Raw genomic sequence first — 24,997 nt, forward strand, 5'->3', positions numbered from 1 at the left:
CCGGCGCATCGCAGCAGCGCGGGACAGCGCGGGCACAGAGACAGCGCGGAGCAGCGTGGAACAGCGCGGACAGCGCGGGCACAAAGAGAGCGCGGAGCAGCGCGGGACAGCGCGGGCACAAAGAAAGCGCGAAGCAGCGCAGGACGACGCGAGCCAACAGAGCAGACGGCGCACCACAAGAGAAGCGGTACTTGTAAAACTGTATTAAGAATATTGTATTTTGTTGTGTTAAGTGTTAACTTAGTTAAGATGCCCCTAACTAATGAAGTTGCGTCATCCTCCACTAGTGGTAAGATGTCAGTAAAGGAGGCCCTATGTATTGTGTCGAAAGTTTTCGAAGGGAACAAGAAGGATTTAAGAGAATTTATCGAAAATGTAGATGCAGCTTTTGAATTAGTAAAGCCTGAGGAACACGAAACATTATTGAAGTTCGTTAAAGCAAAGATAACCGGTGAGGTCAGGTCGAGATTGCAGGTGCGTGAACGCACAGGTACGTGGCAAGAGGTGAAACGCGTTTTAGAAGAAAATTATGCCAGTAAGCGTACTATAGACTACTACGCATGTAAAATTTTCCAAGCCAGACAAGGACAAGGGGAACCGATAGCAATGTGGGCAAGCAGAATTGATGAAATGCAGAGAGACTTTCGAGAAGCAGTAAACAGAGTTACGGCCAGAGAAAACTTGAGAGGTGCAATAGAACTAGTTGATTCCTTAGGAAGAGCGTGCTTTATACAGGGTTTAAGTAATGACAGAATACAAACAATAGTGAGAAGCAGAGGCGACGAAATTACGTTGGCAGCAGCAGTGGAGTTGGCACTGCAGGAAGAGAGTGCGATATTGTCCATGAAAGAGCGGGGACTAGCCCCGAGGGTAACGTACACTCGAAATAAAGAAGCTGTAAAAAACATGAGAGAAAGTAAAGAGTTGAAATGTTTCAATTGTGGGCTGAGGGGTCACATAGCCAGCAAGTGTAGGAAAAGCAGGCCAGAGCATAGAGTACGAGCCGTGACGGGTAAAGAATTTACAAACTTTTGCTATGGGTGTGACAAGCCGGGACACACAGACATGGAATGCAGGGTGCGGTTAAGGAAAGTTCACCCGATAGATGTAAGGGAATTCAGAGGGAATCACAGTGAAACCGATGGAGGGTTACGAGAGTGGAGATGTCCACAGTGTAATTTACCAGGGAACTGCGGAGTTCCGTGCACAGGAGTAAAAGATGTTGCGTGCTTTAAGTGTAAGCGGCAGGGCCACTATGCGAAGGATTGCCACGAAGGGCCCTGGCACGCCTGGAGAAAAGGCAGGGTGCCAGTATCGAGTAAAACAGGAAAGGTGGTACAGGGAAACTAAGAGGCGGCAAGGCCGCGCAGTCGGGCCTTGTTGCGATAGGTAAACCCACAGTGAGGGTAATCGACTGTGCAACAGAAAACGACGTGGTCGTATTGTACTGCGTAGAACTAAAGAAGTATTTAAAGTTACTAATAGACACAGGAGCACAATTGTGTTTGCTAAAGAGGACGAGTATTCCAGTAAAGAGTATGCTTGGAATCAATGAAACAGAAAAGCTTCGGTTAAAAGGTGTAACGAGTGAAGCCATTAGCACAATAGGCACGGTACAAATAAACTTAAGTATAGACGGATCTGAAAAGGTGAGACAGAAATTTCACGTGTACGGTAGAGGTCTAGACATTCTGCACGATGGATTGATAGGGAGAAATTTCTTAACACAGCATAGAGTCAAGCTGGACTATGCGGGTAAGGTAATAAGACTAAAAGGGCGAGATATACACTTAGTAGTAGAGGAAGAACCAAAGGGACAAGAGATAGAAGCAGATTCAGAAATAGGCGGGGAGATAGGGCCCCGGGAAGAAAGAATAATGTTGTTGAAAGTGGACGAAAAGGTACCATGGGGAATCGAAAGAGAAATGGTCATACCGAGGCAGGAGATTGCACAAGGGGTGCATGTACCTGAGTCCTTAGTAAAAGTGCGAAATGGGAAATGCATAGTAAGTGCATTGAACGTGTCAGAGGACAGAGTTCGACTAGGAAATGTCAGATTAATAACGGAAAAGTTAGAAAGAATAGCGAAAGTATGCGAAGTAAAATGCAGCACTGATGCAGTAGGTAAGACGGAAAGTCGTGCTAGTGTGTTGCGAAGGCAACTCAGAATGGATCATTTGAACGTCGAAGAAAAGAGTGCTCTAGCAGAGATCTGCACGGAGTACGGAGATGTATTTCATCTACCGGGGGACAAACTGTCCTATACTTCTGCAGTGAAACATAGCATACCGATTGCGCCGGAACACGCGGGGAAGGTAGTGAACGCTAGACCGTACAGGATCCCTGAAGCGCAAAAGGAAGTGCTTAAAGAGCAGATAGAACAAATGCTGAAGGATGACATAATTGTCGAAAGCAAGAGCGCATGGAACGCACCGTTACTGTTAGTTCCAAAGAAGTTGGATGCAAGTGGCAAGCAGAAATGGAGAATAGTAGTGGACTACCGACAATTAAATGACATCACGGTAGGCGATGCATTTCCACTGCCGAATATCTCCGATATCCTGGATCAATTAGGGCAAGCCAAGTACTTCTCGACGCTTGACCTCACGAGCGGGTACCATCAAATATTGACGGACGAGAAGGACAGAGAGAAAACGGCATTCAGCTCAAACTATCAACATTACGAATACAAAAGAATGCCGATGGGACTGAAAGGAGCCCCAGGATGTTTCCAGAGACTAATGAACACAGTATTGGCAGGTTTACAAGGTGTTAAATGTTTTGTCTATTTGGACGACATAGTATGTTATGGGAAAAACCTGCAGGAGCATAACGAAAAACTCTGGGAAATATTTGACAGGTTGTGAGAGCACAATTTGAAGTTGCAACCGGACAAGTGTGAATTTCTGAGGAAGGAGGTAATCTTCCTAGGTCATTGTATCACGGACAAGGGAATATCACCGGATATGGCAAAGGTGGAGAAGGTGAAGTTCTTCCCACAGCCGAGAACAACAAAAGAACTAAAAGGGTTTCTAGGATTGATAGGGTACTATCGACGTTTCATTGCAAATTTCAGCAAAATTGCGAAACCTCTCCATGAGCTCTTAAAGAAAGGAGTAGAATACCAATGGGGAGAACGACAGAAGAATGCGTTCGAGGAACTGAAACAGAAATTAGTGAATCCTCCGTTACTTCAGTATCCCGACTTTACGAAACCGTTTATAATCACAACGGATGTGAGTAACGCAGCGTTGGGAGCCGTGTTATCGCAAGGGAAAAAGATTGGCGAAGACTTGCCGATTGCATATGCATCCAGAGCACTGAACAAAGCAGAACTGAACTATAGTACAACGGAAAAAGAGTTGTTGGCTATAGTGTACGCGGTAAAGCAGTTTAGACCATACATGTATGGGCGAAAATTCACAGTGGTGACAGACCATAAGCCACTAACATGGATATTTAGTGTGAAGGATCCGAGCTCGAGGCTCCTAAAGTGGAGACTGAAGCTCGAAGAGTATGACTACGAGGTAGTATATAAGCCAGGAAGGCTAAACAGTAATGCAGACGCGTTAAGCCGGATAAGGCAGGAAGGAAAGGAAGAGATAAGTTCAAAGCGAAATGTGGAGGCAGAAAGAACCTCCGTAGCACAAGCTGAGGCGGAACAGAGTTCCGTAAACGTGCGGCAAGTGCAAGTGTCAGGTGAGATAGACCAGGAAACAAATAGTAATGAGGAAATTAGCCCCGAAGAAAAGGAAAGTATATTAAAGGAGATGCACGATAATCCCTTGGAAGGGCACCAGGGAATGCATAGGACATTCGAGAGGATAAAAGCGTACAAGCAGTGGCGCGGAATGAAGCGGGACATTGAAAATTAGATTAGGAAGTGTCCATCATGTCAAAAGAACAAAAACACACAAATGAAAACAAGGATGCCTTTAGAAATTACAGACACAGCTGAAACAGTATTTGAAAAATGTGCAATGGATATAGTGGGTCCACTAGATGTATCTAGTACAGGGAAAAAGTACATGCTAACATTCCAAGACGATCTGAGTAAATTCACAGTAGCAGTCCCTCTTGACAAGCAAGACGCTGAAACTGTAGCAGAAGCATTTGTAGAAAATATGGTATTAAGGTATGGGATTCCATCAGTTTTGTTAACAGATCAAGGATCGAATTTTCTGAGTGATGTGTTTAAAAGTGTATGTAAATTGTTGAAGGTAAAACATATAAATACTACAGCGTACCACCCTGAGTCAAATGGTGCTCTAGAAAGGAGTCATAGAACAATTGTAGAATATCTCAGACACTTTGTAACAGGAGATCAAAGTTCATGGGACAAATGGGTGCCGTATGCAATTTTTGTGTTCAACACTACACCACACAGCAGCACAGGTTATACACCATTCGAGTTAATGTACGGAAGGAAGGTTACCATACCAGGAGTACTGCAGCAAGAAACACCGCAGGTAAGTTACGATTATGATTCGTATGTCAATAAGCTAAGAGCAAGAATGCAGGAAGCCCATAGAGTGGCTATGGATTCTATTATAAGGAGTAAGGTAATCAGTAAGGGACAGTATGATCTGAAGCAGAACCCAAAAGAATTTAATGTAGGGGACAAGGTGTTATTACACGACGAATCAGTGAGACGTGGTAGATCTCGGAAACTAGATTCGCAATGGAGAGGTCCATTTGAAGTGTTAAAAGTGGGAGGTCCCAACGTACTCACAAGAGTTAAGAGAAATAAGGAAACAAAAGTACATGCCAACAGGCTGAAACAGTTCTTTTAAATTTTGAGGTATGGCACTCAAGTGGCAAGTGGTGCAATTCATCATAGTGGTAGCAACATACAGCTTCGTTGCATCAGGATACGAAACGAACGATTTCAAAGTGACCTCAATACCAAGTTCATCAGGACTATATTACGATCACGTAGGACAAATAGAGATATACAGTACCACATGGAGAATAGTCACATATGTTAACTTAGATGTAATAACAGAAAGATTTCAAAAAGCAGAGAGGTACGGTAAGGCAGCGGTACAGAGGTGCCGTGACACACTGAAACAACTAAACGTTGGATTAATAGAATGTGGAGTATTAGATCAGCAAGTTACACATCACGTAGAAAAGATTACAGGGTTACAGCAACTCGTACAGCAACTCACAAAACACGAAACCAGAAGAAAGAGAGGAGTATTCAACTTCGTCGGACAGGTAAGTAAGATACTGTTCGGAACATTGGACGAAGTGGACGCAGCATACTATAAGGAAAGAATAGATGCTATGGAAAAGAACTCGGAAGGGTTGCTGAGGTTAACTAAGGAACAAGTGGCAGTGGTAAGGGCCACATTAGCGGGAGTAAACAGAACAGTATATACACTAGAATCAAATGAACACATTCTAAGGACAGGCATGCAGAGACTAGAAAGATTCATGAAGGAATACGTAAAGGAAACAGATATGGGTTTCAAACGAGTAGCAACTTTTGCCACTGTAACGGAACAAGTATTACAATTAGCGGCAGTGTTTGGCCAAATCGAAGAAGAGTACGAGCAAATGATAAATGCCATTGTAAATGCTCAAAAGGGAATACTTCAGCCTCACATCATTAATCCAGTACAAATTGTGAAGTATCTAAGTTTAATCCCAGACGAATTAAAGGACGTGAAGTTTCCTGTTCCTCTCGCGGAGCCATCAGGCTACCTCTTGTTAAGAATAATTGAATTAGATGTTTTCATTTCCGGTAGCATACTAGGGTACGTAATTAATATTCCTTTAACAGGTAATAATAATTTCAATTTGTACAGAGTTCTCCCATTACCAAAGGAGATTCCAAATATGAAAGGAAGGTACATATACATACAGCCAGAGAAAGAATTTCTACTGATAGATGAATCCAAAAGGCAGTACGCGAAACTTTCTGCAGATGATCTAAAATGTAAAGAATTGAGTAAGAACAGAAGACTGTGCAGACAGTCATTTGCATTGCTATCGACATTCGACCATGAGGAATGCGAAGCCAAATTATTACAACCGGTAAGAGAAATTCTGGAAGATTGTGTGCGAAAAATTGTCGCACTGAATCAGAGCCTTTGGACCCATCTAAACAGTAACGAATGGCTATATGTAGCTCCTAAGGAAGAAGGACTGACAATACTATGTGGAAAGGAACCCCCGAAGGATTTATTAATGAAAGGGGTAGGAAAGATAAGTTTTTATAGTAAATGTAAAGGGTATGGAACGAGGGTGTTCATACAAATAGATAGAGTGATTCATAGTAACGTAACAAAGAAAGATATAATACCTCAAATTAATTTTGAATTTGACTGTTGTGTTGTAAACGAAGAAAAGAAAAATGTCTCAATGCTAACGTTAGATTTACCATTGGAGCAAGTAGTAACACAATTAGACGACTTGAAAGTCGCTGGGAAAAGGTTGGACGATGTCCAGCGGATGGCAGAAAGGCAGGAGGAAGAACTAAAATACTCCAGATACTTTACCCATTACTCAGTAACTACATACATAGCTATAGCAATAGTCATTGTTATTGTAATAACATGTTGTTGTAAAAAGTGTAAATGCTGTAAAGAATGCTTCAAAAGTTTATGGAAGTACTTTGACGATAGTAACTGTTGTGGAAAAGTATGTATAAGAAACACTATAGTAAATCAATATCCAGAGACTAGCTTAAGTAGAAGACAAGCTAATAAAGACACTGAAGAGGTAGTAATATACGAAAGATGTGGGAAAAACCAAGAAGAGTCAGTTCTGTTCAGAAACAGGCGTTAAGTAAAATCAAAAGATAAAATATATTAGAGGTGTCTTATGAAAAGGTGTAATCTATTTTAGTGTTTTGTCCATTTTTGAAACTGTGCGTATTTGTTGAATGAAAATGGTAATTTGTATCAATGTTTTTAAAAATGTACCTTGATTGTAATTGTATCAATGACTTGGAAAAAAATGTACCTTGATAAATGTATGTTTGATAAATAATTGTTGTAGCAATGAATTGAAAAAAAAAGAAGAAAAGTGTATCTTGGTAAATGTATGTATAAAATGATTGTGTCTCACAAAGAACTTAATGGAATTAAGTGTATATGAAAGAAAAAGAAACATATGAAGTGTTGATGTAACAAAAGAAAATGTAAGCAAATAAAATTGAGAGAACCACAATTGACGGTACTCTGAGGAGTAACGCCAATTTCCCTGGCGGGGGAGGTGTTGTAACCACAGGAACAAGCCAAGTCTAATTGCAGTACCTTGAGAATAGTACGTAGGAAGAAGTTAAAGTTGTAGCGCTGAACGCCAGGCGTGGCCGAGGGGTCAGCCGAGGCGGCAGTCAAACTGCTGGGCAGCGGCGCTTGATAAGAAAGCAAACAGCCAGCAGATACAAACGAAGGTCTGTGTAGGGACTCATGATGGAAATGGAAATGAAGTCCCATGCTTCTTTACAGAGCGTAGGGGAACGATGCGGGAGACCCGCACCGCCTTACTAGGCAAGGTCCTAATGGAGGTGGTTTGCCGTTGCCTTCCTCCGACCGTAATGGGAATGAATGATGATGATGAAGACGACACAACAACACCCAGTCATCTCGAGACAGGAAAAATTCCTGACCCCGCCGGGAATCGAACCCGGGACCCTGTGCTCGGGAAGCGAGAACGCTACCGCGAGACCACGAGGGGCGGACAGGGACTCATGATAAGCAATCAATTAAAAAGTATCAACAGTAAGCATTCCTGGCTAGAGAGAGAGGTCTGGGAGTGGAGAGAGAAAGAAAGAGGGCCCTTGGTGGGGACCGCACTACGTCATGAGGAGCCAATGAAGGGCTCAGGACGCAGTGCGTGACCATATAGGGAGAGGCGCCTCTGCCCCTCCACTCAGCCTCTGAAGAACAATAGCAACAACAATGTTTTAACGATCCCAAATAAGGACACGTTGCCTTCGACGCTATGTCAGGCCAAGCGCTGGCGGAGTCGAAGGGGAAACGCTAACAAAACCCGAGAGCACGCCGCTCTGAGGTCTTGTGTCGGGTCTTGTCTGGTGAGGGCGAAGAGTTAGATAGCAGCAGCCGACTTGGGCTGGGGAACGGGCTGTAGGCAGGCAGCCGGAGATAGTCGCTGGAGCGCGTCAGGGCGTAGCCGCGGGACTCTAACGTAGGGTGTTACGAAACGTTGCAGAACTTCTAGTAGGCAGTCGGAACGGTGGTGTCAGTCACCGTCTCTGTGTTAGACTTGGCCTTCCTGTGAATGCAATCACCGCGCAGTTAGGGTGAGCTGTATTCAGTTAGAATAAACTGCAATTTGTTAAAGTTATCAAGACTTTAATTTCTACCACCTTCATAGCCTTGTGAAAACCAGGGATTTCTACATCTTAGCCAGATCAAAAAGTCTCCCTCCCACTAAGGTCAACCGGCTAAAATCCCATCCACGAACCGTGTCGCTCAATCCCTCGCAATACCCACGCTTGGGACGCGACAAACTGCTGAGGAACTATATACTTCAAGAAATTGCTTGTACTATATTACAATAATGTATTTGATGAACCAGGGAGCCCTGAAAAAGTCTGTGTACTGTGGCTTGGTCAATATTTGTACAGATGGTCCAGGTGGGCTCTGTGGTGAATTGTTATTTGGTTGGCCCAGATGGCAGATTGTGGAGGTGTGATTGTTCAGTATTATGTGTAAATGTTAGTGTAAAGGGCAAAGATTAGTGCACTGGCACTTGAAAATTTTGTACTAGTATAAATTTTAGTGATATATTATCAAAGGACAAGTTACATTGCAAAATGAGATTTAAGACAGGAAATATTAAAGTATGAACAGTTGGAATTTTTCTGAATTGAACTATTCTATTCAAAACAATCAATTACATGAAATATGATGGTCATACAGAGTGAAATGAGCCGAGACTGAACACTTTGGTTATATTATGGTCTAATGCTGTGCATTACTAAGAACAACTTGGTGCACCTGCCTAAATTAGGAGGTTGCAAGTACAATTTAATATGGATTTTGAGTATTGTAGTATCCGATACTACTGCTTGTTCCACAATGCATCGGCAATATTGAGAAAGAGTTATACACATAAGTGTCTCCATTGCACTCAAGAGAACCTGGAGGCTCTAATGAAAGATATAATTATTCAGAAACAAGGCCAATTTAGCTAACTTCCATTGGATAATTCTTCTGATTGAAATAGGTTTTCCTCATATTCATGCTGAAATACAAGCTACAGAAAAATTCTATGAATTAACTTGTTCTTTCTTTGTGCTATTAATTAATATTTTGTCTAATCTAGTTGAATCTGATACAAAATAATTTATGATAATTTTACATATTTGGTTGTGAACATAGTTCAAATTTCATGATGATGTATGTGTACACTTCATTCTGGAGATTAAGCAGAAATCTGATCTCGTATCTTATGTAAATTGCTTGTTATTCCAACTGATTGCACAGTGAGTACTGTTATGTCGACCAGAAAAGGTTTTGTACAACTTTTTGTTGCACAAACCTGTTTTGGGGGTATTGAAATGGAACAGTCCATTGAAACCAATTTCAGAAACACGTATTTTTCGAACATAAACAGTAATTTCTGACATAGGGGAGTAGGTAAACATGTACTTTTGGAATGGATACAAAGAAACCAGTTAATATATTATAACTGTATTGAGGGGTGTAGGTCCTGTAATTGGTAGGAACATTCCCCAAACCATGAACCTATTTTAATTAATAAAAATAGTAAGAGGATTGTTAACACCACATATCTGAGCATTTATACACAGTTAAGTTATTATATACTTGAAAATTAAATTTTGTATTTGCTCTATAAGAGCTATTGTAGTTGTTGAAATGTGTTATTGGTTTTAAAATGAGAGCTTTAATTGTAATTTTGTTAAAGAGCCCTTTTTTAACAATACCGAGGATGAGGATTGTTTGGAATCATATATATATGGGAAGCCATGTTAGCAGAGGAGGGAGAGAGCAGTTTGTGCATGTAACATTTACGTCTTTTTTGAATTAAAATAAAGTTATCTGAAACAAAACAAAAATGTAAGTACTGTATTACTTATTTTGACTTAACAGTCAAGTAAAGTAGACAACATGTACCACAGGATGACTTGCAGTGGCAGATCAAGACAGTGAGGATGAGTACACGCAGTTATAATTTATAACAATATAAATTAATAGTAGCTTTTTCATGATAGAAACTTTTCACAGTGCAGTTCACACATCAGCAATCTAGGCTTCAACATGAGAAGCATAGATCAATGACTGAAGAGTCAGTCTCCACCCTAGAAACTCCACAACATTGGCAAAAACACTGAATAAATATCTCATACAAATGAGTAGAAAGAGGCCCTTCAAGGGGAGAAAGAAGACATGAAGAAATGTCACCTGGGCATATGGATTGATGGCTAGTCAGCAGACATCATACTTTGCTGCTTGACAGAAGAAGATGTCAGTACGAGGCCAGCAGGTCAATGCAGAAGGTACCATCTCAGTTGTTACCAGAAGAAGTTCATGTGGATTCTTACCAAGGTGGCTGGTAAGGGTAAAGGGACTGTGGCCTGGCTGGTTCTATACTGGGATGGAGTACACTGTACCACGCCATAGCCAGTGGTTAATAAGGCTACGAGACTCACAAGGAGAAGATTGTGCTGCCACTGCAGCAAGTCACAGACACTGTACTGAATGGAAGAATACTCCACTGGCATGCTGCTGCAACACGAACCATCACCGTACCAGTGGTGACTGGAATTTGCATGCCTTGACTCCGCCACTCTACAGCCAGGAGGAGTTGAGTTTGTTTAAAGGGTATTATGTCGCAATAAGTGACTGTTAGTGGAACCACCAATGTTTCTCTGACATCTGACCCATTGAGCCAAGTAATGAATCCATTCCACGGCCCACAAAGTGTCGCCTCCCCTCCTGCCATCCCTGACAAAATGATGACCTTTGCTCCCCTCTGTCACTGACGCTCAGTATCTAGTGTAACTAAACCCTGATCTGCTACAGTGACAACAGGCCACTTTTCTACCTCAGCACATCCTTGCCAGCTGATTATAGTCCACAGCTATGGGGTTTGTATCTTCCAAGCACAGTCACGGCTGTTGTAGTTTCGTGAGTAATATATGATATTCATCATCATCATCATCTTGGACAGTTTCCAGCCACTGGCTGGGTCTGTCGAGAACACAAGCCTCTCCATCGTGTTCTGTCTTTCCACCATTCCCCCTCTTCCACTTTCGTCCAGTTCTCTCCTCTTCTCGCCACACATTCCTTCACTCCCTTCACCCATCTATCTCTTGGTCTTCCCCTGGGTCTCTTCCCCTCCAGTTGCAGATCAAACATCCTCTTTGGAATTCTTCCCTCATCCATTCTCTTCATGTGTCCATACCACTGCAGTCTTGATTTTTCTATCCCGTCGTGTACTGGTTCCTCCTTTAGTCTTTCCCTCACATACACATTTCACAATCTGTCTCGTCTTGTTACACTCAACCTGCTCCTCTGGAACTTCATTTCACTAGCTCGTATTCTACTTTTGTCGCTTTTGTGCATTACCCATGTCTCACTTCCGTATGCGAATATGGGGACAAAGTAGGTTCGGTATATAATTCCCTTGGATTTCTGTGGCACCTCCTTGCTCCAAATAAGCCCCCTAATGCATTTGAAGAACTGCCCTGCTTTTCTGCACCTTTCATTTATTTCCATTGCGTTTCCCCCCTTACTTTCAATCATGCTTCCCAGGTACTTGAAGTTCTCTGACACTTGTAGTTTTTCCCCTCCACAAGTTACATCCACATTTGGCCTATTCTTCTTCCTTGTTGTGACAATTATTTCACTTTTCTTTGCAGAGAAATGCATTCCATATTGTGCTGCCGTTGCCTCCCATACATCCAACTGCTCTTGCACCTCCTTCTCGCAATTTCCCCATAACATCAGGTCATCGGCAAAAATCACTGCTTTCATTTTATGATCTCCAATTGCATCTGATCCTTGCTGTAGGATTTCATCCATAACAATAATAAACAATAAAGGCGAAAGTGCACTTCCCTGTCGCAGCCCATTTTCCAGCTTGAACCATGCAGTACATTCCCTCCCCACTTTCACACAACTCTCACTTCCCTCATACATTTTTCTGACTTTTCGTGTTATCTCTTCATCTATCCCTTTTGCGTTCAGCACATCCCAGACCTTGTCCCTATAGATACTGTCATACGCCTTCTCAATATCTAAAAAGGCCATGATTAAGTCCTTCCCGTACTCATAGTGCCTTTCCTGCAGTTGCCTTACCGCAAATATGAGGTCCGTTGTTGATCTTCCCAGTCTGAAACCATACTGCTCCTCTTGCAGTCTACTTTCAATACTGCTTCTTATTCTCTTCTCCAGGATCTTTTCATAGATTTTTCCACAGTGGCATAGCAGGGTGATTCCTCTGTAGTTCTCACATCTCCTTTTATCCCCTTTCTTGAAGATCGGGACTATAATTCCTTTCTTCCAATCCTCAGGAATTCTGTTCTCCTTCCACACCACCCTCAGCACTCTGTATAGCCACTGGGTTCCTACTTCTCCTGCTGCTCGTATCACATCCACTGTTACTTCGTCCCAACCTGGTGCCTTGCCCCCTTTCATCCTCTTTATTGCTTCTTCCACTTCATTCCAAGTTAGATCATCAATTTCCCCACTATTATAATCGTCTGCTGCCTTAGGCTCTCCATCGCTGTTAGTTATCCGCTTGGCGGCATTCAACAGATCTTCAAAGTACTCCTTCCAAATCTTTTTGAGCTCATGCATTTCCTCCACAACTCTTCCATTATTATCCATAATCCTCAGGCACTCGCTTCCGTCGTTCCTCTTACTTCTTACCATGGTGTAAAGTACTTTTTTGTTCCCTTCACTGTCCTCTTCTAACATTCTTGTCCATTTTTCCATCCACTTCTTCTTCTCCGCCCTTACTATGGTCTGTGCCGCTTTCTTGCTTTCCTTATATTTTACCCTAGCTTCCTCTGTTCGGGTCTGGAACCATTCTCTGAAGGCTTTGTTCTTTCGAAGTACTGCCTCTTTACATATGTTGTTCCACCATGGGGTTTCCTTACTTCTCCTCTTTGTGCTAGTTCTTCCGCACACAGTCTCAGCTGCCTCAACTAGAGTCCTCTTAAAATCTCCCCATTCTTCTTCCACTGTTCTCTGATCTTCCTTTGGCAGCTTCTTCCTGATCAGTGTCTGGTACTGGGTCCTCCGTTCATCCTCTTTTAGCATCCATGTCTTCAACCTTTTCTCCTGTATGTCTGTTGCCCTCCTATCTTTTTTCTCTCTCAGGGTGGCTACCAACAGCCGATGGTCACTGTCTAAGGCCTCAGATGGAATGACCTTAACATCTGTGAGGTTGCTCATCATCTGCCTATCCACTAGTACATAGTCTACTACTGAAGTTTGGGACCAGTCTCCACTGTACCAAGTTATTTTGTGGCTACTTCTCTTCTTGTACCAGGAATTTGCGATCGTCAGCCCATTCCTCTTGCAGAATTCCAGCAACAATTTTCCTTCTCTTTTTCGGTTCCCCCAGCCCTCTGGTCCCATTATCTCCTCAAATCCTTTCCTGTCTGTGCCAACATGTGCATTGAGGTCCCCTATGATATTATATATATGATATTAAACAATGCAATTTTCATGACAACACATTGGGCAACAACCGAGCATCTAGCCAGTGCCGCTGCAACTCCACCCTTCCTGGCCACTCCACCATTGACCATGGAGGTCATCCAGTCCACACCTCTACACCTGGATCATTCCAGTGACAGAGAGAGAATACAACACTCGTTTTCAATGAAGCTCACAATCAGGAGCATCATCCCCAGACCAGATCATGGCACCTTGGAGGGCTTGAACCAGTGAATAGGAAGGCTGTGACTTCCTGGACTTGCACCACAGGGTTGATAACTGTAAGGTCCCCAATACATGGGTCAGATGCGCACTACACATCAACTGATGTTAATTCCCATAGTGCTCAGAGCCATTTGCACTGCACATCAGGAGCTGCTACACAGGTATCTGACGGTGTGTGTGGTGGACACAATTGACTTTTTTTTAGATTAGGCAACTCTCTATTCAGACTAGATAATGGTAGCTGTAGGAAACATGGAAGTATCGGTTCAAGATACGAAGACATGCCCTCCACAGGCAAAAGTATTAAAATCCTAGCAATTAAATGCTGAAGCATTCGCAACAAAGTGCCCAAGTTTGGAGCAATCCTAAAGAACAGTGAAACTCACATAATACAATGAACAGAAACCCAAAGTTGACAGCAGTAAGACCTTTGCAAAAAATTTTAGAGTATACAGAAAGGATAAGCTAATGGGAAATATAGGTGATGTATTTGTTGCAGTAGACAAGAACTCAAATTTACCAAAACAGAAATGAAGTTGCATGGGAGTTTCTTTTGGCAAGACTCAATACCAGGGTTGGGCACAAAATGATAACTGGATCCTTCTATCAACCTCCAGACTCACTGTACTGGTGCCTAAATGTACTTGTTTTTATTACATCTATACTAAAGAGGGAAAAATTATATGGAAAATTCCAGTAGTGAAATACACTAAAGAGCCAAAGGAACTGGTACACCTGTCTAATATCGTATAGGGCCCCCGTGAGCATGCAGAAGTGCTGCAACATGACGTGGCATGGGCTCGACTAATGTCTGAAGTAGTGCTTGAGGGAACTGACACCATGAATACTGCAGGGCTGTCCATAAATCCATAAGAGTACAAGGGGTTGCAGATCTCTTCTGAATAGCATGTTGCAAGGCATCCCAGATATGCTCAATAACGTTCATGTCCGGGAGGTTTGGTGGCCAGCGGGAGTGTTTAAACTCAGAAGAGTGTTCCTAGTGCCACTCTGTAGCAATCCTGGATGTGTGGGGTATTGCATTGCCCCACTGGAATTGCCCAAGTACATCAGAATGCACCGTGGACATGAATGGAAGCAGGTGTTTAGACAGGATGCTTACATATGTGTCACGTCTCAGAGTCGTATCTAGACGTATCAGTCCCATATCAATCCAGCTGCACATGCCCCACACCATTACAGAGCCTCCACCTGCTTGAACAGTCCCCTGCTGACATGCAGGGTCCATAGATTCATGAGATTGTCTCAGTACCCATACATGTCCAACTGCTCAATACAATTTGAAGCAAGACTTGTCTGATAAGGCAACATGTTTCCGGCCATCAACAGTCCAATGGCAGTGCTGGCAGGTACAGGCAAAGAATAAAGCTTTGTGTTGTGCATTATCAAGGGTACATGAGTGGGCTTTCGGATTTGAAAGCCCATATTGACAATGTTTTGTTGAATGGTACGCACACTGACACTTGTTGATGGCCCAGCGTAGAAATTTGCACCAATTTGTGGAAGGGTTGCACTTCTGTCACACTGAATGATTCTCTTCAATCATCATTTGTCCCATTCTTGCAATCTTTTTCTGGCCACAGTAATGTTGGAGATATTTTACCGGATTCCTGATATTTATGGTACACTCATGAAATGGTCGTATGGGAAAATCCCCAATTCATCACTACCTCAGAGATACAGTGTCCCACCACTCGAGTGCCAAGTACAACACCATGTTCAAACACACTTACATCTTGATTTACCCAATCTAACAACTGCACCAACTTTGCCAGCTGCAGAGACGTATTCTGCCTGTTCACGTATCTCTTTATTTGAATGCACATGCCTAGAGAACAGTTTCTTTGGCGCTTCAGTGTATATACCTCAGAATAGGGCAGAGTTGCTGTTGCAACCGCGGGACACTATATTGAAATCTGCTCTGATCCTTTAATTTTGTTTTAAATTATGGCACACAGCATTGCTATGGATGCACAGCATGAGGCACTTTAAAATGTTATACATAAAATGTTTATGTTATCTATTGAAAAGCTAAACATTTCAAGGTATGAGACCTGAGTATCTCCTGGCGTATACAACTTTCAAATAACTTCCGGGAATTCAGCCAGGTAACACTTTCAGCGACCGCTGATATTTCGGCGGGAGAACACCCCGCCATTTTCAAGGCAAACTGCAACGGACAGGCGACGTACATGCAAATTTAATACCTCGGATCTCGGACCCAAGCAGGAAAGATAACACACACACACTGAACACTAGTGCCACCAAAGATGGCCAAAGTCAGAGCTATCGATAGTGAGACTATGAATTCGTAGGTGAGGTAGCATTGAGTCTGTCCCTCTGTTTCTTGACAAGGGAGAGAGCCGGATTCCAAACAGAGTTTAAACAGAAACCTCCATCCCTGTTAACAAGGTTGCTCGCTAATTTAATCTCAACTGCCTCCCGAATCACACTGTCCCAATAGCTGGACGTGCATGTCAATATCTCAGTGTTATTATATAACATGGAGTGACCAGTATCCAAGCAATGTTCAGCAATAGCAGATCTATTTGGCTGCTGTAATCGTGTGTGCCGTTTATGCTCAGTACATCTGTCCTCCACGGTCCTGATAGTTTGACCAATATATGCCATGCCGCAGCTACAAGGGACACGATATACACCCGCCTTACGCAGTCCAAGATCATCCTTAACGGAACTCAAAAGTGCTCTAATTTTAGATGGAGGTCGGAAAACACATTTCACATCGTATTTCCGTAAAATACGACCGATCTTATTGGACGTGTTTCCTACGTAAGGCAAGAAGGCAGTAGACTTAGGTGTTGACTCAGAATTATCATCAATCACCTGATGTACAGTTGGTCGATAGCGCAACGCACGTTCAATCTGTCTATCACTGTAACCATTTTGACGAAATGTAACTTCAAGATGGGACAGCTCAGCTGGCAAAGTCTCAGCGTCAGAAACGATATGTGCCCTGTGTACCAAGGTACGAAGTACCCCTTCACGCTGAGCCGAATGGTGACAACTATTAGCTTGTAAGTACAAGTCGGTGTGAGTACGTTTCCTGTAGACTGCATGTCCCAATGATCCATCATCCTTCCTCCTAACCAACACGTCGAGAAAGGGAAGGCAACCATCCTTTTCCACCTCCATCGTAAAACGAATGTTCGGGTGGATCGAGTTCAGATGTTCTAGAAAGACATTCAAATTCTCCCTACCGTGAGTCCAAACAACGAAGGTATCGTCAACGTATCTATAGAAACAGGCGGGTTTTAAAGGCGCCGACTTCAATGCACGTTCCTCGAAGTCTTCCATAAACAAATTTGCGATCACAGGAGACAACGGACTACCCATCGCAACTCCATCTGTCTGCTCGTAATACTGGTCATTAAATAAAAAGTAAGTGGATGTCAACACATGCCTAAAGAGATTAGTTAAATCAGCACCAAACCTGGCTTCAATTAACCGCAACGAATCAGACAGAGGAACACGAGTGAAGAGAGAGACCACATCGAAACTCACTAAAATATCAGAGTCATTCAGCCTCAGTCCCTCCAAATGACGTAAAAAATCAGCTGAGTTCCTGATATGATGTTCACACCGTCCTACTTGTGGACTCAACAGAGATGCAAGATGCTTGGATACACGATATGTCGGGGCGCCGATGTTACTCACTATAGGACGGAAAGGAACCCCTTCCTTATGAACTTTTGGAAGGCCATATAACCTAGGGGGAACCGCACTATAGGTGTTAAGCCTCTTGATTGTGTCCTGCGGCAAACCACTTTTCTTCAGGAGGCTGTTGGTCTTTCTCTCAACACTTTTCGTGGGGTCAGCATCGATTCTGCGATACGTTGAATCAGATAGTGAACGTTGCATCTTTTGTACATAATCATGTTTATTTAAAACAACGGTGGCATTGCCCTTGTCAGCAGGTAAAATAACAATACTGGGATCAACCTTGAGAGAGCGTAAAGCAGCCCTCTCTGCTGCTGTTACATTACTCTTGGGTGGACGAGCCCTAGTCAAAACACGGCATGCCTCCCTCCTAACTTCCTCTGCAGCGTCAGGAGGTAGTTTGCAAACTGCCTGTTCAATTGAACTAATAAAATCAACTACCGGCAAATTCTTCGGAGTGGGTGCAAAATTTAATCCCTTCCCTAGCACGGATAAGGTTGCGTCGTCAAAAGATTTCTCTGTGAGATTTATCACAGAACGTCGAGATATAAGATCCGACTCCGCGCGATGAAAACGTTCAAACTTTGCCAAATGCCGGGCAGTAACGGAGTTGTACTCCCAGTCAGCTTGGGTCCATGAGGCACCGTCCAACCAATCCCAAGTGAAATCAGACACTTCAGATGCAACCATTAAATGAAAACGATACAATTCTTTGGAAACAGAATCCAAACGTCGACGAGTAAAACGAATCCTTTCGCGAACAAGAGCCAAGCCAGCACGTTGCTTAATTCGGTTGGCGGCAGGAGAATTAATATGGTGCACAACCTTAGAAAATGTTGGGACATGATTTTCATCACGACACCTCAATAAAAACGACAAAGCACATTGCAGTCTAACTCGACAGCTACGAAGTTTATCCAACTTACCTGGCTGAATTCCCGGAAGTTATTTGAAAGTTGTATACGCCAGGAGAAACTCAGGTCTCACATTGTTTACCTCTACGGGGAGGAAATGTATCGGTGTTTACGTGAGTTGGATAAACTTCGTAGCTGTTGAGTTAGACTGCAATGTGCTTTGTCGATTTTATTGATGTGTCGTGATGAAAATCATGTCCCAACATTTGCTAAGGTTGTGCACCATATTAATTCTCCTGCCGCCAACCGAATTAAGCAACGTGCTGGCTTGGCTCTTGTTCGCGAAAGGATTCGTTTTACTCGTCGACGTTTGGATTCTGTTTCCAAAGAATTGTATCGTTTTCATTTAATGGTTGCATCTGAAGTGTCTGATTTCACTTGGGATTGGTTGGACGGTGCCTCATGGACCCAAGCTGACTGGGAGTACAACTCCGTTACTGCCCGGCATTTGGCAAAGTTTGAACGTTTTCATCGCGCGGAGTCGGATCTTATATCTCGACGTTCTGTGATAAATCTCACAGAGAAATCTTTTGACGACGCAACCTTATCCGTGCTAGGGAAGGGATTAAATTTTGCACCCACTCCGAAGAATTTGCCGGTAGTTGATTTTATTAGTTCAATTGAACAGGCAGTTTGCAAACTACCTCCTGACGCTGCAGAGGAAGTTAGGAGGGAGGCATGCCATGTTTTGACTAGGGCTCGTCCACCCAAGAGTAATGTAACAGCAGCAGAGAGGGCTGCTTTACGCTCTCTCAAGGTTGATCCCAGTATTGTTATTTTACCTGCTGACAAGGGCGATGCCACCGTTGTTTTAAATAAACATGATTATGTACAAAAGATGCAACGTTCACTATCTGATTCAACGTATCGCAGAATCGATGCTGACCCCACGAAAAGTGTTGAGAGAAAGACCAACAGCCTCCTGAAGAAAAGTGGTTTGCCGCAGGACACAATCAAGAGGCTTAACACCTATAGTGCGGTTCCCCCTAGGTTATATGGCCTTCCAAAAGTTCATAAGGAAGGGGTTCCTTTCCGTCCTATAGTGAGTAACATCGACGCCCCGACATATCGTGTATCCAAGCATCTTGCATCTCTGTTGAGTCCACAAGTAGGACGGTGTGAACATCATATCAGGAACTCAGCTGATTTTTTACGTCGTTTGGAGGGACTGAGGCTGAATGACTCTGATATTTTAGTGAGTTTCGATGTGGTCTCTCTCTTCACTCGTGTTCCTCTGTCTGATTCGTTGCGGTTAATTGAAGCCAGGTTTGGTGCTGATTTAACTAATCTCTTTAGGCATGTGTTGACATCCACTTACTTTTTATTTAATGACCAATATTACGAGCAGACAGATGGAGTTGCGATGGGTAGTCCGTTGTCTCCTGTGATCGCAAATTTGTTTATGGAAGACTTCGAGGAACGTGCACTGGAGTCGGCGCCTTTAAAACCCGCCTGTTTCTATAGATACGTTGACGATACCTTCGTTGTTTGGCCTCACGGTAGGGAGAATTTGAATGTCTTTCTAGAACATCTGAACTCGATCCACCCGAACATTCGTTTTACGATGGAGGTGGAAAAGGATGGTTGCCTTCCCTTTCTCGACGTGTTGGTTAGGAGGAAGGATGATGGATCATTGGGACATGCAGTCTACAGGAAACGTACTCACACCGACTTGTACTTACAAGCTAATAGTTGTCACCATTCGGCTCAGCGTGAAGGGGTACTTCGTACCTTGGTACACAGGGCACATATCGTTTCTGACGCTGAGACTTTGCCAGCTGAGCTGTCCCATCTTGAAGTTACATTTCGTCAAAATGGTTACAGTGATAGACAGATTGAACGTGCGTTGCGCTATCGACCAACTGTACATCAGGTGATTGATGATAATTCTGAGTCAACACCTAAGTCTACTGCCTTCTTGCCTTACGTAGGAAACACGTCCAATAAGATCGGTCGTATTTTACGGAAATACGATGTGAAATGTGTTTTCCGACCTCCATCTAAAATTAGAGCACTTTTGAGTTCCGTTAAGGATGATCTTGGACTGCGTAAGGCGGGTGTATATCGTGTCCCTTGTAGCTGCGGCATGGCATATATTGGTCAAACTATCAGGACCGTGGAGGACAGATGTACTGAGCATAAACGGCACACACGATTACAGCAGCCAAATAGATCTGCTATTGCCGAACATTGCTTGGATACTGGTCACTCCATGTTATATAATAACACTGAGATATTGACATGCACGTCCAGCTATTGGGACAGTGTGATTCGGGAGGCAGTTGAGATTAAATTAGCGAGCAACCTTGTTAACAGGGATGGAGGTTTCTGTTTAAACTCTGTTTGGAATCCGGCTCTCTCCCTTGTCAAGAAACAGAGGGACAGACTCAATGCTACCTCACCTACGAATTCATAGTCTCACTATCGATAGCTCTGACTTTGGCCATCTTTGGTGGCACTAGTGTTCAGTGTGTGTGTGTTATCTTTCCTGCTTGGGTCCGAGAACCGAGGTATTAAATTTGCATGTACGTCGCCTGTCCGTTGCAGTTTGCCTTGAAAATGGCGGGGTGTTCTCCCGCCGAAATATCGGCGGTCGCTGAAAGTGTTACCTGGCTGAATTCCCGGAAGTTATTTGAAATTTCAAGGTATCTTTGGCAAACTTAAGCAAGAGAAAAAATCATTATTCAAGGGCGTCACATGGTGAAATACTCTTGTCTCCTCACAAAGAAATGTAAATTATTTATTATTCCTTACCTCAAAATATTTTCTTCAAAATGGTAATCAATCACTGTTAAGTGGCCTATTTGAATCACTAAATTGATAGTCCAAAAATTACAATAAACACTGCAAATGCCTTAAAGTTACTTATATATTCACGTAAGGCCTGTTGAAGAGAAATTATTTACACATTCTCAGGCACTGATGTCTGAAAGAAGCTGTGAAAACCTTAAAAGAAATTTTACAGCTGGTAATGGCTGCCAACAATGACTTTTATTGGCGCAACCTTTCCGCACTGCTGCAGTCACTGAAAATTGGAAAACGTACTATTTCCTGCACAGGAAAGGACTTCTACTTAAATGAAACAGTAATAGCTCTTTCTATCATATATTTTAACAATTATTGAATTATCACAGGCTTACAATCTTCAATGGCCAACCATTGATGCATTCCGTAACAAGAGAAACCTAATAGTGAACTCATTGTCATTGTACAAATGATAAACAAATAAAATCTGATCATTCTAATTACACTGAACAAAGAGTTTATTATTATAAAATTTCCATGCCAGTCTTATCAACATTATACTTAAAGTAATTTTAGTTCCTTTTTTCTTTATGCACACCTCTATTGAAAACTTTGTGTATAGTTGAAAATATTTCAGCAAATAATAATGTTAACTTTAATTAATGTCATCACCAGGTATCGGTACAATGGCTGTCTGGGATGTCTTGACCATAGTTTTATTTGTGTACAGGTATTCCACCCATATGGATGTTTAAGGTTTACACACACATTTTACCACTTGCACTAAACAACATCTCACAAACATAATTTGAGAGCAACAGATATTATGTTATGATCATGGGCATTACTTTACCTATTGCTAGCTCCTCATTTGTTTCAAATGAGATTAGTTTAGTAACAATACACAATCCCTGGAAAATCATAGCTTATGCTCCCCCATCTGAGTTACATGAATGGGGAAAACCTGGGTATAAAATCCCTGCCCAGAGTCTTCAAACTGTTTCTATTTAAGCTTCCACAAGAATGTGAAACTGCATCTAAGTAAAAATGAAAATTTATGTTGCTATACTCTCAGATTGCAATTATGAAATCATTAACATTTACTTGTAATCACTCTTTGATGAGGCGAAGTTGTCTTTTGCATTTTGCAACTGTTTCTCACAAGCAAATTGTATCCATTATTTTATGAATACGTATTTTCAAATTAAAAAAAAAAATTATTTTGCTCTACGAGAATAAAGTTCTGAAAACACTTTGTTGACAGGCTTGGCAGTTTTTTCAATTTACAATTCTGATTAATGCAGTTTATTTGAACAATCTTGTAGCATTGTAGACTGAGGCTCTTCGATAAATGGTGTCACTGGGGTGGTGGCATGGTGGTCAGGAGCACGCTCTCGGTTAACAGGTCGCTGGCCGATGGACTGCTGTGCAGTGTTAGCATGAGGAGCAAACCCTGCCCTCTTGCATCGATCAGTGGTGATGAACTCCTGCCCAGTGTTGGTGTGAGGAGCGAACACTGCCCCCTCACATCGATCAGCTATTTTTGTCAGCATGTCTTGTCCATCAGCACGTCTGCTTATGTGAACATGAAAGAACAGTCAAACGAGTGTCAACTTTCTCATCATACAAAGATGTTAACTGATAGCTGTAAAGAGGGTGTTATTATTAGTCATCGACTCTCCAGCCATCCATGTAACATCAGCAACTGTTTCTGTGTGAGTTGTGTTGAATGTCACTAGATCAGTATCTTTAAACACTCAGGTCATAGGGTTCTCGCTGTGATGATAGTTTTGCAAAACACTATGTTTCATGGTTTGATTCACACTAGATTTCACTTGCATGCACTGCATATATTTGCTACACAGATGTGTGAAGACTTAAAGAATTTACATTTTAATGTTAGTACACCTGTTCTCTCAAAGTTCAGATGTTTTGTAATAACATGTGGCTTGGTGCTGAGGGTGAAGCACACTGTTTGACAGTTCGTACTTCACAGCCAATGTGTTTATATGGCAATTCTGTCCAAAATGGTGGTGTGCCTTTAACTTACAGAAGTACTTACACTAAATAGTCTTTATCACTGTTCAGAGTTATTTCTCTGTCATTTAATGTGGATAAGTTCCATTTTTGGTCATGGGAATATTTCACAGAGTTTTCTTTTCAGCCACTGGGAGCATTTACATATTTCAACTGCTTCTTTGGCATTCCTGATTTACACACGTGCAATACACATTTACTCGCACAATTCATACATCATATATGGAGAAAGTTCATTCTAGGTATTATATATATTATACATTAATCTGTAAATACAGTACATATTTCTTGACAGAAATCTTGTTATGTTTTGAGCTTATATAAGCAGCCAGTTCTCCCCCCACACAGAAAACTAATACCATTATTTCACTTGGACCATTCAGTTCATCTGATTTTACAATCATTGTTACATTCAATGCAGAAGCTTTCTGTAGTTTCTTCATTACTTATTCATGATAGGATATGATGTCATGAGTCCCAAGTTTCTTGTTCATGAGCAATCTTGTAATTTTTGAAAAAAAAAAAAAAAAAAAAAAAAAAAAGAAATGACAACTAGGCTTCATTCAACAGATTCTTGACAAATTTATCATGAAAATTAAATAATCTCTGGCCTCATTACTATGTTTTTGGTTGGAGACAAGCAGCAAGTACACTGAGGACCATATAGCTTGCTTATTTTCCAGTCAGATTTTGACCTTAATCTGTCCTCACAAACTAATAACAAAGACATTACCTTCACAATAGAGAGTTTTTTCATGTGATGTACTTGGTTATATTTCAGTCCTGCAACAGATAACACATACAGATACATATAAAACATATACATACATAATAAAAATGAACATAGCATTAAGATAACTATTTATATATTTACAAGGTTAGGCTTTATCTTTAAGTGAGGCCTATTACCCATCTCTAGGTACAAAGGATTTTACATCTTTATGAGGATGTAATCCTAACACCCTTAATGTCTCTACCTGCACCAGGAGGTAGCATCCTTCATAACTTATTTTCATGATTGCATGTGGTCCTGTATATAACAACAGCCACTTTTTGTTAATTATTTCAATGCTTGAGGCCTTTGGGTGCCTCCTAAGCAGGACCTACTCTCCCTCCTTGTGTTGGTATACAGTTTTTAACTGTTTGTTAGATTTGTCTCTACCTCAAATATGCATGTTTCTTTAACCACACACACAATTATATCTTTTCTTCTTTGGTGACTTGCGTATATATCTGTGGCAAGGGTTTCACCCATTTGTCTGACTCTACATCTGACATCATAGTTTCAGCTGGAGTGTAGCCATTAGACTCAAGGGGTAAATTTTTATACATATTCTCAGAAGCAGAACATATTCTGCCCACTTGGTATGTTGATTAGCAGGTCCCCGCAAAATGCTCTTCTTGGAACTTGCACTTGGATTTAATTGGGTCACCAATATATGTTCAATATTCACCAATATGTGTTCAACATTCTCTTCCCTCAGAAACTGCTTCCACTTACTACTCTTAAAGTAAGCAGCATTGTCAGACAGCAGTGTAACTAGCCTTCTGACATGTGGTGTATAGCCAGTGACCAAATTTCATATTATTGTAACTGATGTTGAGTTCCTTGTGGGATACATCTTCAAGTACTTCAAAAATATATCATGCACTGCCACCAGCTACTTTACTCCACCCAGGGGACCTGTTATATCGATAGATGTTAGATGA

At 42.0% G+C, this 24,997-nt stretch overlaps 1 protein-coding gene across 1 annotated transcript; it reads left to right on the top strand.

Moving 5' to 3' along the window:
- Positions 1 to 294: 294 nt before the first annotated feature.
- LOC124601460 lies at positions 295 to 24,997 on the top strand. The gene is made up of 3 exons (XM_047136251.1): positions 295 to 870; positions 4,221 to 4,469; positions 24,854 to 24,997. Exons 1-3 carry the CDS (start codon positions 295 to 297, stop codon positions 24,995 to 24,997), a joined length of 969 nt encoding a protein of 322 aa, XP_046992207.1.

The sequence above is a fragment of the Schistocerca americana genome, chromosome 1 (assembly GCF_021461395.2).
Source record: "Schistocerca americana isolate TAMUIC-IGC-003095 chromosome 1, iqSchAmer2.1, whole genome shotgun sequence".
In the NCBI taxonomy this organism is placed as follows: domain Eukaryota; kingdom Metazoa; phylum Arthropoda; class Insecta; order Orthoptera; family Acrididae; genus Schistocerca; species Schistocerca americana.

Bases quoted from the DNA above. Each gene is read 5' to 3' on its own strand.
- LOC124601460 (XM_047136251.1), top strand. From the start codon at position 295: ATGTCAGTAAAGGAGGCCCTATGTATTGTGTCGAAAGTTTTCGAAGGG. The intron at 871-4,220 runs GTAACGTACACT...AAATTGTTGAAG, and splicing joins AGCGGGGACTAGCCCCGAGG to GTAAAACATATAAATACTAC. The intron at 4,470-24,853 runs GTAAGTTACGAT...TGTGGTGTATAG, and splicing joins TGCAGCAAGAAACACCGCAG to CCAGTGACCAAATTTCATAT.